This window comes from Rhinolophus ferrumequinum, chromosome 11 (assembly GCF_004115265.2).
Source record: "Rhinolophus ferrumequinum isolate MPI-CBG mRhiFer1 chromosome 11, mRhiFer1_v1.p, whole genome shotgun sequence".
Taxonomy (NCBI): Eukaryota; Metazoa; Chordata; class Mammalia; order Chiroptera; family Rhinolophidae; genus Rhinolophus; species Rhinolophus ferrumequinum.
In genome coordinates this window covers 6315586-6332598 of record NC_046294.1, presented here as the reverse complement: position 1 = coordinate 6332598, position 17013 = coordinate 6315586, and the positions used below count along the sequence as shown (strand labels likewise).

The window sequence follows — 17013 nt, the reverse complement described above, 5'->3', positions numbered from 1 at the left end:
GATGGGTACCAGTGCAGTTGGTGGGTGAGTTTGGTGGCAGGAAGATAACTTTATCAGACCCCAATATTTAGGCCAAAGAACTGCCCAGTTCTAGGCATTAATTTTCCTCTCCCTAAAATGGGAATAGTATGTCTGGCGGCCCAAGTGAACTATGCACCACTCTTACCTTCCGCTACCCACCTGTGACTGAGAGCAAAGAGTTAAGCACGAGATTAAAGATGAGCGAGGTTGCAGGACGCATGCACTCCATCTAGCCCACCTCTGGGCCTGCCAGTTTCACCAACCTCTCGCCTTCTCCTTTCTGGACCAGGGTAAATCCCGCTCCCGCTCCTCCAAATGGAAGACGCAGGGCTCAAGCAGGAGGCTGGGGCGCGCGCCCGTACCCATCGCGCCTGCGCGTCGGGCTCCTCGGCTCTCCGGCCGCGGGAGCGGGCGCCAAGCGGGTTCTCCGCCGCTCGCTCTGGAACGCGCGCGCGCTCGGGCGGCGCCTGCGCAGAGGGACAAGGAAACTAGGTCCCCCCCGTTAGGTCCCGGCGCCTGCGCGCTGCAGGCTCCGGGCCTCCCGGCCTGAGGGAAAGGAGCAGGGAAGATGGCGGCCGTGGTGGAAAATGTAGTGAAGCTGTGAGTGGTCATTTCTTTCTCTCCTAGGCCGGGAGGTCTTGTAAGGGGCCTGGGAGGAGGGGGCTGGGCGGGAATGGACGAGGCGAAGAGAGGGACGTGCCGGGGAAGGCCATGTTGCGACTCCTGCTGTGGAGGGCAACAGGAGACTCCGGAGAAGACGTTGCGCTTCTTTGGAAACTTGTGGAGGCCCTGAGGGGGGCACACGGGAGCTCCTGACGGGCAGCTTCCCTGGGCTGTGTGAGGCTTACGGTTTCCAGATTATGGCTCCCTTGTTGCGTACGAGAGACACAGTTCCGGGGTCCCTTCCGAGACGCCGCAGTCCGGAGGAACCCGGCGGAGGGCGGACCCGGGAACGACCAGTGTCCCCGCGAAGGCCGGCCACCGACCCCTCCCGGTCGACTAAGCGGCCCTGGAGCAACAGGCGCGGCACCTCCACGCGGTTAAGCACCGCGGGGCAGCCCCGCGGCGTGTGTGTGTGTGGGGTGGGGGGTGTCTTAGGTAGCAGGTATTCAAGACCAAAAATATTCTCGGGAAGAATTTGTTGAGCAGATACAGAAGGGAAAGAACTTCAGGGGAGAAGGCCTTTGAGCTGGCCAGTCCCAGACATCAAAACACGGGAGCTGGACGGCAGGATGCCTTTGCAGCTGGAGGCGCATCGAGGGCGGCAATACTCTTGTGCTGGGCAGATTTCGAGCAAAGTTAAAGTTAATGGTTGTTGGGGAAATGGCCTGTTAGCTATGAGTTCGAGATGCTTTGGGAGTTGATTTAATACAGCCTCCTCCCTGACGAAGAATCTGAATGGGTTTTGAAATGGGTTCGTGCCCCGTTGGGCCAATAGAACAAGCTCCTGTTAATTGGGCTTGGTGCAGGGGTAGGTACGTTGAGAGGTGTCTAGTTGTCCAGCCAGGGCTTTCGGATTTTGACTGGATGACAAGGTAAAGGTTTGGGAACTATTCTAAAGCTTCTCATTTGTCTTTGTGGTGGGCTGAGTCCCACTCTTCCCAAGAGCCTTTTATAAGGTACATTGCTTCTCCCCGCCTCCCCTGCCTGGAGCCTTTTCTTTGAGAAAGCTTTCCCACTTCCATTAAGCTAAGTGCCTTCTCCTCTTGTGGTTTTTTTCTTTTTTTTTTTTTTAAATTTGCTTTCAGCTCTATCCTGCTGCCTTTTTTCAGCCATCCCTCCTCCCATCACTGTTATCTTTCTCTGTGATCTGCCCACTCCAGTTTCCTCAGCTCTCTCTTCAGGCTGACATTTCCCTCAATTTAGAAATAATCTACCATTTATATAGTTCTTCTTCCTGACTCAGATGTTCTTTCTTTGTTTCCCTGCCTTTCTCTTTGTTGACTCCCCCCACCCCATTGTAAGGGGAGGTTTTACACAGGTTTCATGCTTCCTGAAAAAGAATCAAAGCTTCTACCTCGCAAATCTTACTACACTGGAAGAATGTCCGACTGGCCTAGGTTTTGAGAGTGTTATGTAATGAGATTTTTTTATGAAGGAAGACTTTCTTCCGGGAAATAGGATCGCCAGCCCTTTTGTGTAGTGTTAGAAGTGGGGAGTTGCCCGATTAAATAGAGCAAGATTTCTTATTTCTCTTTAAAGAGCTATAGAGATTGTGAGGGTCACCAGCCACTGGTTCCTGAGTACCAGTAATGAGAAACCAACTTTCTCCTCAATTGTAGTTGCAGAGGGCTGTGGATCACAATGAATACATTTTCCTACAGAACTTTCCCTTTAAGAAGAGGCTTTCATTCCTGTACCACTCTCACCCTGTGAGATGTTTTTCTGTTGCTCTCTTGATCGTGGTGTGTCTCGTCTTCTGACAGCTGAGGTTGTATTCATCGAGGTCAGGACTACCAGCTCATCTTTTCTGACTTCCATCTGTTTTGGGAGAAGAATTGCCCTATTTGTAAATTCTCTGTCCCTCCCAAATGTGGTATCAGAATTGAAACAGTCTTTAAGGTGTCTTACTAAGGTAAAATAAGAGTACTAAATAGCTGTGGCTGCTGACTAATTTTGATACCTTCTGATTAGATAACAAGATCTAGAGAATAATGTCAGCTTGAATTTTTTGGGATAGGATCCTTCATTTCTTCAAGAGCTCTCTCATTCTCTCTTGCTCTCTCTCCATCAGATCCTCTCTCCCCCCAATTTGTGTTTCAGTCCCAGCTCTCTTACTCATGGGACAGTTTGCCTCACCTTCTGAAATTCCCCTTAACTCACAAGAACTTTACTCTCCATTCCCCCCCAAGCTGTTCCTTGCAGCTCTCAGCCCATCTGGCCCTTCCTTCCATTTGACTTCCAATGTCAGTATCAATTCCCATCAGCAGAAACAAAGTAGCTGCTGCTCTCAACCTTGTTTATCCGATTTTTCTGTGTTAGGAGGACATGGCTGCCTCCTAAAGGCAAGCCAAGGTGAGCCTGTTCTGTGCTCTCCACTCGCCAACACAGGATTCATGCTGCCTCAAATCACAGGGATTACAGCTCATTGAATCAAACCAGGCTATCTTGTGGTGTCACCACCTTGTGTGTGGTGTGTTTTTTCATTTGCTAGGAACTTGCTAAGCTGTACCTAAGTGATCTATTGTGGCTGCTCAATGAAAGCTCCCCTCTGATTCCAGAGAAGAGTTTGTTGGTGTAGCTCAAGTTACGTACATAAGCCACACAGACTTACTCTGTCCAGCTTCTCATGCAAGGGGTCTCCCTCTCATAGAATATGTTAGAACTTATCTAATCCAACCTCCCCAGTCTATACCTGTGCGTGTTTATTTGGTGACTTTCATCCAAGCCAGGTCTTCTTACTCCTAAGTCAAATCAAGATGCCCCAGACACCTTACCTTCATGGGTACTGGGAATACTGTGGGAAAGAAATTGCCTCTGCCCTTTGTTTAAGATTATCAAATATATAAATACGAATTGTTATAGTTTAAGCTCCAGTGCTAAAGTGTTTGTTAAGCCCTGAGAACAAGATTGGTTCTATATACACACTTAGAACCAGATAACTCCTGGCACTGTGCAGTTTTCCAGCTTCTTAGAGCACTTAAAGATTTACCCTTGATTGAGATTTCAAATTGAGTCTTTTGAGTCCAAAATTCTTTCCTATATACAGTGGTACCTCGGTTTTCGAACGTCTCCGTTGATGAACATTTCGGTTTACGAACGCCGTAAATTTTATGGATCTATGGTATCATTAGATAGTAAAGAAAAACTGCTAAATTTTTCTAAATTCATTTTTACTATCATTAGATAAAAAAAACTGCTAAATTTGCAGTTTTAGGGGTTGATTTTAAAGGTCTGCAACGGATTAATCCATTTTGCATTACTTTCTATGGGGAAACCGCACCTCGGTTTTCGAATGTTTCAGAACTTGAACGGTCTTCCGGAACGGATTACGCTCGAAAACCGAGGTACCACTGTAATTTGATGGTGTGAAAAGGAAGAGCCTGGGATGGGCCTTTGAGAAAACACGTTTAGTATTGGTGTAATGGTACTTAGTAAAGAGTAGTCTTCAAGGAATTCCAGGTATTTTCAGATGTTTTCCATTGACTATAAAATTAGTATATAGAATTAATTAATTGGCTAAGTACCTAGTTCAAAATTCAAAAGACATAAAAGCATGTAGGAGAAAGTACCCACGTCACCTGTTTTTTCTCCCTGGAGGCATATAGTTTCTTTTCCACCTCTTTGTTCCATAAATGGTAGTATTCTCAGCACTGTACTGCTTTTTTTTTCCCTAGATATCTTGGATATTGTTTAATATCAGTACATGAAGAGCTTCCTCCTTTTTTTATGGCTAAATAGAATTTCATTGTATGGATATACTGTATTGTATGGATATACAGTTTGCTGACTATTTTAGTAAAGTCCCCCAGACCTTGTTGAATGCTTCTTCTGTTGTAAATAGGAGCTAACCACTGCTTCTCAGAGTCACAAGGGTTAAGCGAAATAGCATCTCGAGTAGCCAGAGTTTGAACTCAGGAGAGACACAGAATGAACATTCGTTTCTTCTTTGTGGGTTAGACTTAACGTCTGATTAGACAAATGATGAAGTCATGCGTTCCTGACGGTAATTTATTTGTAAAGTGTCTTTTCTCATAATGGCTTAGTGAAGGGGCTTGGCGTCCCATGAGGCAGAAATGGAGGCAACTAGAGCCAACGCAGCAGTCTCCCGATCCCTTGAGCCTAGTAGAGAAGCAGATGGCAAAGGAGAGGAATAGTTCAGCGCCCTGTGCCCTGCCCCCAGCCCCAGCACATACACGCACACCTGGTTTTTGTCTTTCCTGCAGCCTTGGGGAGCAGTACTACAAAGATGCCATGGAGCAGTGCCACAATTACAATGCCCGCCTCTGTGCTGAGCGCAGTGTGCGCCTGCCCTTCTTGGACTCACAGACCGGAGTAGCTCAGAGCAACTGTTATATCTGGATGGAAAAGCGACACCGGGGTCCAGGTGAGGGTCCTGACTCAGGAGCGCGAGGAGGAAGAAGCCTCCTCGTATTAGGGGTGAGGCAGCTGAGAGGGTTTTCCCTCCTGCTTTCCACCTGTGGATGGATGTGATCTTCCCATGATTAGAAGCCCAGGGAGGAAGAAGCAGATTCATACCGGCATTTTGGTTTTCTGCAGGGCTGCCCTGCTGAGGCTGTTATTGGGCTTCTGAAAAGCTGTGTATTAGCCAAGGCCCCTGAGTTAATTTTTCTTTTCCATAAACTATCCCACCCACACCCCCGCCCCCAGCATTGCCCATATTCCTTTTTTGCGCTAGAACTCAAGTGGGGCCTACTCATCTAGAAAGTGTTTGATACTATTTTCTAGCTGGGTTATGGCTTAACTTCCCTCTCTTCTTTCCACAGGTTTGGCCTCTGGGCAGCTGTACTCCTACCCTGCCCGGCGCTGGCGGAAAAAGCGGCGAGCTCACCCTCCTGAGGACCCAAGACTTTCTTTCCCGTCTATTAAACCAGGTAAAGCACACGCCTCCCTGAGCAGGTGCATGGCCTGCTGCATGATCAGAGGCCTGCTAATCTTCAGAGCTAGAGCCTGAAGATACTAAAATGAATCAGATGTGATCCTTTCTTCAAAGAACTCAGTCTAATAAAAGAGAGAGGTCAACAGATAAGCTGTGGCGCCAGGTGAACAAGGGCTTCTGGGTTCCTGGGCAGCCAGAGACCAGAAGACGGTGGCTGGCCTAGCACGGTGCAGACCCCTCTGAGCCTCGCCTCACCCTGACCTTGCCTGCAGACACAGACCAGACCCTGAAAAAGGAGGGGCTCATCTCTCAAGACGGCAGTAGTTTAGAGGCTCTGTTGCGCACCGACCCCCTGGAGAAGCGAGGCGCCCCAGATCCCCGAGTTGATGATGACAGCCTGGGCGAGTTTCCTGTGACCAACAGTCGAGCAAGGAAGGTACAAGGTTAACACTCTGGCTAAGGGAGCTTTGATGAAATCCAGCCTCCTCTTCATCAGAGGCCACCCAGTAATCAGAATGGCAGCAGACACTGCGGGCCAGGAGGCTGGCCCCTGGAGTTCTGTTCCTGCCTCATTCCCTCATTAGCGCTGGGTGCTGGCTGGCGTCACTGTTACCATCCAGCCTTTCCCTCTTCTTTCCTCCTAAGTGCAGACTCTCCTTCATTCATCTTTGTCACAAAAGGTGTTTGGTACCTGGGGTTACATAGATGAAGCAGACCTTGTTCCCTGCCAACAGGGACGATAAAACTATACATAAAAATAACAAGCTGAAGATACTCCAGGCGCTGTACTCGCTTTTCCATCATTTTCTCCAGTCTGTACAGCAGGGAGGCTGAAGCAGAGCAATTAACAGAAACTTCCCCCAAGGCCACACAGTTAAGCAGCAAAGCTCCAAATCTAGGAAGTGAGCTGCCGGAAGGGAAGCACCGCTGCGCGTGCCCCTGGGGCAGGAAATCAGAGGCAGGCTCCTTGGGCTGTCCGGGAGTGCTGCCTGGTGACCTGGCATCTGACTCAGCCCTGGGAGGCGGTGGGAAAGGCATTCCGGGCGAGGGGAACCACACGAAGGGCCGTACAGAGGAAGGCGAGCCCAAAACACGGGAGGAGCAGGATTCTAGGCTGTTGAAACACAGCAGTGGGGAATGAGGATGGAGCAGAGGCCCGGTCCCAGAGGAGGCTGTGGGTGGCCTTGCGGGGGAGTCACTTCTGCCCCCTCATCCCCCTGTCCTCTCAGCGGATCCTGGAGCCGGAGGACTTCCTGGATGACCTGGACGATGAGGATTATGAAGAGGACACGCCCAAACGGCGGGGCAAGGGGAAGGCCAAGGTGAGGGCCGCAAGCTGCCCGCGGGACGAACCACCACTCCCAAGAGAACTGCCCTCACGGCCCAGGCACCTTCATGAGCCCCACTTTTGCTCTTCTTGACAGGGTAAAGGTGTGGGCAGTGCCCGTAAGAAGCTGGACGCTTCCATCTTGGAGGACCGGGACAAGCCCTATGCCTGTGACAGTGAGTGCCTCCCGAGTGGGTGGGTAGCCTTGCCTTGGACCCAGCTCCCGCTCAGGCGATGAGAGGAAGGAGGGCTGTGTTCTTGCTCAGAGTGGTAAAACAAGCCTGGACACGTCCTGCCTGCCGACTGCTTCCCTCTGAGACCCCTGGGAGGCCCTGGCCTCTGCTACCTGCCGGGCGGGACCTGCATGCTCTGGGAGAGGCTTCTGCTGTCCCCTGGGGTGGGGGTGCCAGTGAGGGGGCACACAGCAGGCAGTCACCCTCTCGATAGATGGCACCCAGGTCTGCTGGCCCCAATCAAGCCAGGGCCCCAGGAGTCCAACACCGAGTGTTTCAACGTCTGTTCTCTCTCCCCCTCTGCTCTGACTCCCCACTTCTGTCCCTCCACCCTGGGAGCATCATCGCCGCTGGGGTTTCTCTCTCGTTTGCTCTGCTTTCCTGCTGCTGCTGCTCCTGTCTCAAGTGTATCAAGGCCTTCTTCTCATGACTTTTCTTTCTGTCTTTCAGATAGTTTCAAACAAAAGCATACCTCGAAAGCGCCCCAGAGAGGTAGCTCTCTCAACTTTTCAGACTTTTGGTTTTCCTGTCCCTTTTTCCCTCCTCCCGTGTCCCTCCTGCCTCTCTCATCTCCTGTGATGCTCGTTTCAAAGTCTGGAATGGCATGGAGATAGGAGCAGTGGCCCTTCTGCTGTGCTCCACTCCTCACAGTCCTAGAGCTGCCGTTACCACTGCTTGTCTCCCAGGAACTTGCTCCTAGGGCTGCTCGGGCCCACTGCATGGGGTGGCTTCAGAAGCATTATAAGGACCCCGTTCCAAACAGATCCCTCTCCTCCCCCCTTCCCCAAATCAGACACTTGGTGGTCAGCTCCTGTTCCCCACCACCCTCCTCCTTCCCGCTCCCCATCCTCTCCTGCTGGCCCCCTTGCTCTTCTCAGTATCGCTGCTCAGCAGTACAAGATGCCTTGTGGGGATCCTCTGTCCTTGCTGGTTGGTGGGGTTGGGCAGGGCACTGATTGGTTGGGAGTGTCTTTGAATTTCTTTGGGGGCCAGCTACCACGAAGACTCAGTTGATAGGTTATCCCCAAGAGACCCAGCCCGTACTCCCTTATCCACATTGGGCAGAGACGGGCTCTGTGGTACGTATGGAGTAGCATGAACCTCCCACATTTACTGAGACTGAAAAAAAATTGGGGTTCTCTTCCTTACCTTTCCTCGTTCCTGCCATATTGCAAGACTATAAACATTCCCTTTCCTCTGACCTGGAGCTGCCCAGACTATTCTCAGAGCAACTGGGGCCAGGGCTCAGCCTCCCAGCTAGCCAGTGTGGAGAGGTGACCAAGGGCTGGCCTTTAGCAGGGAAAAGCGCCCCGGAAGCTGGAGAGCCTGCTGCTCCCGGCCAAGGGGAGACAGTGCCACCAAAAGCCGGTCCCGGAACAGCTGGTGTGGGCGAGGGTGGTTGCCTCTGCCTCAGGTGGTGCCCCACAGCTTAGAGGGGCAGGGATGTGGCACTCTTGGAGCCTGACACTTTCTCTGCAATCTTCTCTCCAATCAGTTTGTGGGAAACGTTACAAGAACCGGCCAGGCCTCAGTTACCACTACGCACACTCACACTTGGCCGAGGAGGAGGGCGAGGACAAAGAGGATTCGCAGCCGCCCACCCCCGTCTCCCAGAGGTCGGAGGAGCAGAAGTGTAAGCCGGGCTGTCGGAGGGGGCGGCCTGCGAACGCCGGGCTGTGCAGACCCCCTGGGGGACATGGACAGGCCCTAACGCCCCACCGTGGCATCAAAGGCCTTCTCTTTCTCCCTGTAGCCAAGAAGGGTCCCGATGGATTGGCCCTGCCCAACAACTACTGTGACTTCTGCCTGGGGGACTCAAAGATCAACAAGAAGACGGGACAGCCCGAGGAGCTGGTGTCCTGTTCTGACTGTGGCCGCTCAGGTACTTCCAACCCAAGGGGTCAGGGCGACCACAGCCAGCACCCAGCCCCAGTTCCCAAGGGGCTCTTGGCTCACCAGCGTCCCGTGGCTGTCACAGTCAAGCAGGTCACCTCGCTTCGCCCCCAGGGCCAGCTCCTGTTTCACTCGCCCCTCCCCCACAGGGCATCCGTCTTGCCTCCAGTTCACCCCCGTGATGATGGCAGCAGTGAAGACCTACCGCTGGCAGTGCATCGAGTGCAAGTGCTGCAACATCTGTGGCACCTCCGAGAATGACGTGCGTGTCCCCACCCCCTCCCGGCATGCGCCTTCTCAGTGCTAACTGTTTTTCCACAGTTTCCTCTAAAAAGAGCTTTCTTCTAAAAGGGAGCGAGGCCCCTCCTGCCTGCCCTTCCCCAGCAGCCCAGGTGGAACTTTGATTGGCAGGTGTTGATCGAGTATCTCCTTTGTGCCAGACACTGTTCTAGGCACTGAGGACACTAAACAAGGCAAACTAGGTCCCTGCTTTCGTGGAATTGACATTCTGTGGGAATAAGCGGGGAAATGAGTAACATTCTTACCATGTGCCATGAAGAAAAGGAAACCAATCATGTGGCAGAGGGTAACCGAAGAACGGGGTTAGGTAATGAGAGATGGCTTTTCCGAGGAGGTCCAAGACGCTTTGGAGGTAGAGCATTCTCAGGAAAGGAGCGGTGAGTGCAGGGGCCGTAGAGCGGACCAGCCAGGTGTATGAGGCCAGTGCGGCCGGCTGGAGCCTTCCGGCATGGGGAGAGCAGGTAGAAGATGAGCTGGGAAGGCAGGCACCCCCAGGTCTGAGGGTTCAATCAGGAACGGTGTGGCCTATAACATTTTAAAAAGATAACTTTGGCTGCTCTGTGAAGAATAGATTGTAGGGGGACACGGTTGGGGCCAAGAGAGAAGTCGGGCGGCTGGTAGGGTCCAGGGGGGACGGCAGTGACTCGGTCTGGGAGGAGATGGACAGCAGGGGTGTTCTGTGCAGAGATGCCCACATCTGTTCTTACCTGCCCCCTGTCCCACCGCTTCTGGGAGTACTTGCAGGGTCTACAGAAGCCCTCCTTTCTGCCTGCCCCCAGCAGCCTAACCGTGGCCCGTTAGTCACTCACCTCCCCGCTTTTCCTGTCTTGCCTTCTCTAGGACCAGCTGCTCTTCTGTGACGACTGTGATCGCGGCTACCACATGTACTGTCTTACTCCGTCCATGTCCGAGCCTCCTGAAGGTAGGTGGCCTGGATCTCTTAACCCAGAACGATTAGTATTAGAAACTTGGACCGTACAGTAAATGAGTTCTCTCATCAGTGATACATCCTTCCAAGTCATGGAGTGGCATTTGCCTTCACTCAGTTCAGAATGCTTTCCTAGGATTTCAGCTTCAAGGGTTTAATGTTTGTACATTGTCACCAGATGCATTTGCAAACACAGAGTATCAGCCGGAGAGAAAGCAGATACTGAGCAGAGAACAATGACCAGACGGAGTGTTTGGTTTTCCTGCAGCCAGTCCAGGAAACAGTGCATAGGTTGTGTGACGTGAAGCTTTGGCATCAGCTCCTCGAACTTGTCAAAACTGAGTGTCCTTCTACCCGGTCTGGAGGGGTGTTGAACCTGGAGCCTGAGTGGGTCACTCCGCACCTCCAGTAGTTTGCTTAATAACGCTCCAATTTTATGGAAGGTCTGAGGAAACCAGTGGTGGCCTCTCCACAAGTCCCCTTCCAGCCAGTCAGATTTCTGTGCTAAACCCCTTCCTATATAGAAATTCGGGAGCTTACTCAGGAGTTTGCAAATGCCCCAGTACAAAGGATGTGGGCCAGCACCCCAGGCAAGAGAACGTGGCTCCCTGTGTGATGCAAGTTGACTTGTACCGTATTTCCCCGAAAATAAGACCTAACTGGAAAATAAGCCCTAGCATGATTTTTCAGAATGCTCGTAATATAAACCCTACCCCAAAAATAAGCCCAGTTAAGATCGTCAGCCAGATGGATGCATTTAGTACGTCCGTTGCAACACAAAACAGACGAATTATAAAGTAATAATATATAATTAAATATAAAATAATGTTTACATTAATACTTAAAAATAAATGATAATATAAATTACAATTAAGTATTTGTAAATACCCGTGCGGGCACCTTTGGATGAGAGGTAAACACCTATGTAAACAGATGAACTTGAGACTTATTGCCGAATGACCAGTCGGAGTCAAGGCACAACACATGAATAACCAAATAACGTGCGCACTTGAGAATGAATGGACGTGGTTGTGTCTAATATGAATCTTCATAATTCAATACGTTGTGTGTTGTAACGGACGTACTTAATGCACTTGTGTGAAATAAAGAAACGTTTTCTGAATTTTGAAGCCTGCAGTTTTTCATCACGTTTGTGTGGACCATCATTCTTAACTGTCATCATTTTTGTTGCCACTCCTGTCTCGTAAGTCTTCAGTTAACACTTGATTTAATGGTAGATTTAAAGGGCGTAATATTTTGACCCCCAGACAAGATGAGTGCAAAAAGAAAGAGCTATTCCGTCAAGTACAAGAAAGGAATTGTGGAGGATTGCCGGGGCAAGAATCTTACATCTTTCTGCAAAGAGAAGAAGTTGGATCTCCGAATGGTCCGAAAATGGCAAGCAGAGTACGATAACCTCAGTCAGGTGGACGAGGGAAATGCTAAGAGTGTGGATCAGGTCGGCAACTATTATTTCCTGAGCTGGAAGACATCATCTGTGGATGGATTGCTGACAGGAGAGCAAAGGCTTTGGTTGTGTGCAGGGCTGATATTCGAGCGTTTGCCCTTGCAGTGGCACCACAGTTAGAATTATCCCCAGAAGAATTCAAAGCATCACAACACTGGCTGGACAGCTTCCTTCAGCGATATGAACTGTCTCTAAGATCGACAATACTGTTCAAGCTGGCAGATACTGAAGTTATTAAATGTACACTTGCATTCAAGTCTTTTGTTGATGGCATCGACTTTTCTAAATACCAACTCTCCAACATGATTGTTATGGATGAAACTGCAGTGTTTATGGGCCAAGGATCTCAAACGACAGTTGATCAGAGGGGTGCCTCATCAATCTACATTCCCTCCACTGGTTATGAAAGTGCACGTGTTACTTGTATTTTGGCAGTTTGGATAGAAAGAAAGCCCCACCTCTAATCATCATTAAGGGCAAGAAAGATAAGGTTGAACGTGTTTCAGGCATTTATATTCTTGAAACCAAAAAAGCCTGGTGCACACAAGCAGTTTTAAGGAAGTGGGTCAATTTAATGCTGCCACTTGTTTTGCGAGGTGGTCAAAAAGGTCTGCTAGTCTGGGATTCAGCCAGCACTCACCGCGCTAAAGACATGAAGAACTTCCTTGCAGAGAGAAGAATAGATCAAATAATGGAATAGATCAAATAATGATTCCCGCCAATGACTGCCTGTCTCCAGATTCTTGATGCTGCAGTAAACAAGCCATTCAAGGACCATGGAAATCAAAGAGTACATTGAAAATAGAATGGAGAGAAATCAGCGTGGAAACTTTGTGAAGCCTCGCCTGCAAGAGGTCGTGACTTGGGTGAAGAATTCATGGGATAAGATCTCTGACAGCTGTGTTGCCAGTGCACTACGAGCAGGCTACATGGACAAGACGTGCTTATTTAAGGAGAGCTCTATTGCTGGACAGGAGAGATTGGGGCCAATGGTTCTGCAGGAAATGGAGTCGCAAGAAATTCAAGCCAGAATTTGGGGTTTGGAGAGTTATGACAATGTTCCGAAAGAAGATGACATGACTATTTGAATAAATATAAATTTTTGTACATGAATAAATGTAGATTGTTATACATGAAAAAATAAGACATCCCCTGAAAATAAGCCCTAATGCACCTTTTGGAGTAAAAATTAATATAAGACCCAGTCTTATTTTGGGGGAAATACGGTAATACAGGTCAGACTGCTGTCACCCCCCTACCCCCAGAAGGAAGCCGCTAACAAAGGCTGAGAGTCCTTTAGCAGCTATGGGGAGCGCTCAGCTCTTGTCATCTATCATGCCGAGTTTATAAATCTACTTTGGGGAGAAGTAGTGAGTTTTGTGTTGTGTTTTTGTTTAACCATAAAATACCAACTTACAGACAAAGTTCTACGTTAATTATAGAAGCGCTTGCCTCTTGAAGTACTGTCGGACACTGAGGTAGTAGAGAGCTGTGGGCAGCTGAGGAGGGAACCCTAGAAGCCATCAGATGGCGTAGGCTCTAGGTCAGAGGTTGGCAAACTGCGCCCCATGGCCAAACCCAGTCGCACTAGTTTGTCTAGCTCTGAAGCGAAGAATGATGTTCACATCTTTAAAGGGAGTTTAAAGAAATAACCAAGACTACACGTGGCTCACAAAGCCTAAAATATTTAACACTCTGCCTGGCTGTTAACAGAAAAGCTTGTCAACCCTTTCCTATGTCTTAACCTTTTGGTTAGAAAGGACCTTCTTATATTAGATGGGTGCAAAAGTAATTGCGGTTTTTGCAATTATTTTTAACCTTTTAAACCGCAATAACTTTTGCACCAACCTAATATTTTTGAGTCACCTGTCTTTGAAGAGCTGACAAAAGCTGATGATTCTTTTCCCCAGAGTAAGTGGAAGGACACACATACAATTATGCTTATAATTTCAAGGCATTAAGGGCTAATTCTGTTGCTCAAAAAAAGCATAGAAGAATCCAATCATAGTAAATATTAATAAACACGATATAAGCTATTTTTCTTATAGGGGATGTTATTTCCTGTTTATCTGTGAAACTAGACTTGGGTCTTAACCAATTGGGTCTTCCAAGTTCACCCCCTTTTCCTCTGATTGGTCTTCAACCTTTGCTCAAACACCTAGTGATAATGGGGAGCCCATCTCATCTTTCCGTGGTTGTCACAGAAAGCTGTCTTGCGTGGAATCACAATCGGTTTATATGATTTATATAGAGCCGCTATTCATGACCTTTATTCTAACCTTTGGGGCCATGAGAACAAAGTCTGGTCCTTCTGTAATCACGAGTCTATAAAGCTGGGTGCTTTAAAAAATTGTATCTGCCCAGGCCCTCCTCCTAGAGATTCTGATTTGATGGGGCCAAGAGGGCCTGGGAATCTGTGTTCTGAATTGGAGGACCAAGAATTATTGGTCCTCCGATAATTCTTTCTATTGAGAATTACTTTTCATGATATTTGAAAACCTAGTAGGTTCTCCCAGCTCAGAATGACTGTAAAACTTTGCTACTGCAGAAGGTCTCCCATCCTACCTGTAGCTGATCCTATTACTAGAGATGCAGTGTGGGGAGTGGAAGGACAGATTGGGGTTGTGTGGGGCCCATCTGACCCCACTGTGCTTCTCTGCAGGAAGTTGGAGCTGCCACTTGTGTCTGGACCTGCTGAAGGAGAAAGCTTCGATCTACCAGAACCAGAACTCTTCTTGATGTGGTCACCCCCTGCGCCCCCCATACACCTAGGGCTGTTTCTCTCTTGTTTTTCATACACGCCTTTCCCTTCCTCCTCTCTTTCACAAGTCCAGAGAACCTGGGGGTGGTCATGCCCACCTGCCTTTGGCAGCAGCAGGCTGAGGTGGCGGCTCGGTCTGCCTCTGGCCCCAGGCCCTCAGGGAGAATGGACCAGCACACTGCCCCAAGGCGTACCTGTGGGCCCAGCTTCTCACGGCTCTCCATGGACTGCATTCACTCTGCCTGCCTTGGGCCCTGGCCCTGGTGACCACAGGGTTCAAACGGTGTCCTCCAAGAAAGAGTGGGGGTGCATCTCACTTTTCTCTCAGCGTTGCCTCCGCTCTGCTCCCCCAGAGGTGGGCCACACTGAGGCCACTTTACCGGGAGCAGCGGGGAGTGCGACTGAGCAAGCTGAGGTGGCGCTTGCAAGGAGCTTTCCGTGCCCTTCCTGCTGTTTAGCCTCACCGCCTCCTTCCCCGAGTGGCTCCCTGCAGCCCTCTGTTCCTGCCACCCAGGATCCTTTGCCCGAGCCAGGATGCTCTCGGTCACCCTCTGGGCTCTGCCCTGTTCCACCTCAGGGGGAGCAGCAGCTTCACCCTGATTCTTCCTTGTGCTCGCCTGGCTTCACTGTCACATGTGGTCTCTGGGGACCGCAGCATTCCCCACCCTTGAAATTTCCTATCTCTGCCTCCCCTCCTTATTCCCTTTGGTTTTATGGGGAGGGGGGAGCATCAGGGGGCCAGGCCAGCCGCTTGGGGGTCACAGGGAGACGTTGGATAATGTGCCTGTTTTTTAACTCGATGAAAAAGCCTACCTCCGAAATCCCCGTTTTGTTCTTCCTGGACCTGGGCGTTCAGCTCCTGCCCTTAACTGAACTGGGGGCCTCTGCCTCCTGCTCTGCGAATCCTGGCTCCTGGGTCACCAGGGAAGCCACACAGATGTCCCTTTCTTCCCTTACACGCTCGCTAGCAGCTGGTAAGGTCTTCACACCCTAATTCCCTAATTCCTAAGTTTTCTGCCTGGTGACACTGACATTAAGTAGTGGGAGGGACACTCCATGCCAGGACACCATGGAGTGGCCTTCCCCTTGGCCATGGGCAGGCCCTAATTCACTGTCACTTTAGAGCTCTCTCTCTCTCTCTCTCTCTCTCTCTCTCTCTCTCTCTCTCCCTCTCTCCCCCCCCCCCTTTTCTTTCTCTCTGCCCCCATTCCTGTATCTAAACATTAGTACAAATAAACGTTTTTACACAGAGCCCTCTGCTGGATGGTTTATCTCGTGACTCCTTTTCCTGGTTATGAAGGCCACTTCATCCTAAAACTTAGGACAGTGGTTTTAAAGTATTTTGAAATAGAATTTTTCCCCCAAATCAAAACTTGCTGAACCCCAAATCTGTAAAGCAGATATAAAATTAGGTGCTTTGTTAGTTTTAAATTCTCGTGTAAAGTCAAGTTATAACAATTCCTTGTTATAAAAAACAATGAAGTTGTTTGGGTTAAAATCAACTTTAGCATCCTGTTTATTTCTGTATTTGGGTTGATTTGGAGGAAATTTTGCTAGACTCATGCAAGTAGTGACAGGTTTGAAACAGTTGACCTTGCAATTTGAGATCCTTAAAATGGCTTCAGAAGCTTGATTAGTACATAAATATAAAAGGACGACACAGGAAAACTAATGACATCACGATGGGACACATGGTGGTGAGCATGAGGTGCAGAGACTCCGCAACCTAGCTAGCCGGGTGTTCATTGAGCACAGTGTGCGTGCACCCAACCCCTAGTCTGACTCGGTCTGCACTCGGTATGGTTGCTTGCACAAAAAGGAGTTTACTTTCCCAGGAGCCAACACTGTGACAGCTTTCGGAGTGGCTCTTACGTATCTCACTTGAGTGTGTTCTGAATTTTTAAGTTTTTTAAAGGTTCGAATCAGTTAAGAACCCCCTGAAATCTCTTTAGGGTTTTCTGGAACAGTCTGAAAGCCCGTTACCTAATGGAAGGTAGTGGCCTGGGCCATTACCTCCAGTAAGTAAGAGTGCTCTGGGTAGGGAATTGTGTTAGGCACAGAACGCAGCCTCTGTCCTCACGCTTTTACATGGAAGTAGGCCAGGAGTAGAGGGAGTAAAGCAGTGATACTTGGTGGCCAAAAAAATGTAAAAAATGAGAACGCTGCAAGCATAAGCGAGAGGAAACTAGGAAAGAGTTTGCAGGAGGTGGGATTTAGGATAGGACGCCTGAGAATGGAACACAGCTGGGGGCAGGGTTGGGGTGGGGAGGCAAGCGGATGGGAAAAGCAGAGAAATGGGGATGGGGACTCTGGCTCCAGACTTCCAGTCAGAGCTGTGAGGAGATAAGGAAGTGAGGCTGCAAAGCAGGTGAAGTTGGGGGTAAGGAGCCCTGGACCCCAGGTTAAGATTCCTACAATGAATTGCAAAGAAGCACAGGCAGAACTGAAAATTACTAAGAAAGGGAATAATATTACATCTTGGGTTTGCCAACAGATACCAAAACTAATAATTAGTCCTTGCC

General features: G+C 49.5%; 1 protein-coding gene across 2 annotated transcripts; it reads left to right on the top strand.

Annotated features, from left to right (window-relative positions):
* The first annotated feature begins 472 nt into the window (after positions 1-472).
* Positions 473-15752, top strand: DPF2 (double PHD fingers 2). Of its 2 annotated transcripts, XM_033120603.1 has the most exons (12): positions 473-621; positions 4908-5068; positions 5469-5576; positions 5854-6017; positions 6811-6903; positions 7006-7084; positions 7592-7633; positions 8637-8774; positions 8895-9023; positions 9184-9296; positions 10175-10256; positions 14393-15752. In XM_033120603.1, exons 1-12 carry the CDS (start codon positions 590-592, stop codon positions 14467-14469), a joined length of 1218 nt encoding a protein of 405 aa, XP_032976494.1. In that variant the 5' UTR covers positions 473-589; the 3' UTR covers positions 14470-15752. The 2 variants fall into 2 exon arrangements, with proteins under 2 accessions (XP_032976494.1, XP_032976495.1); XM_033120604.1 differs by lacking the exon at positions 7592-7633 and having other exon boundaries at positions 14393-15618.
* The last annotated feature ends 1261 nt before the right edge of the window (positions 15753-17013 follow it).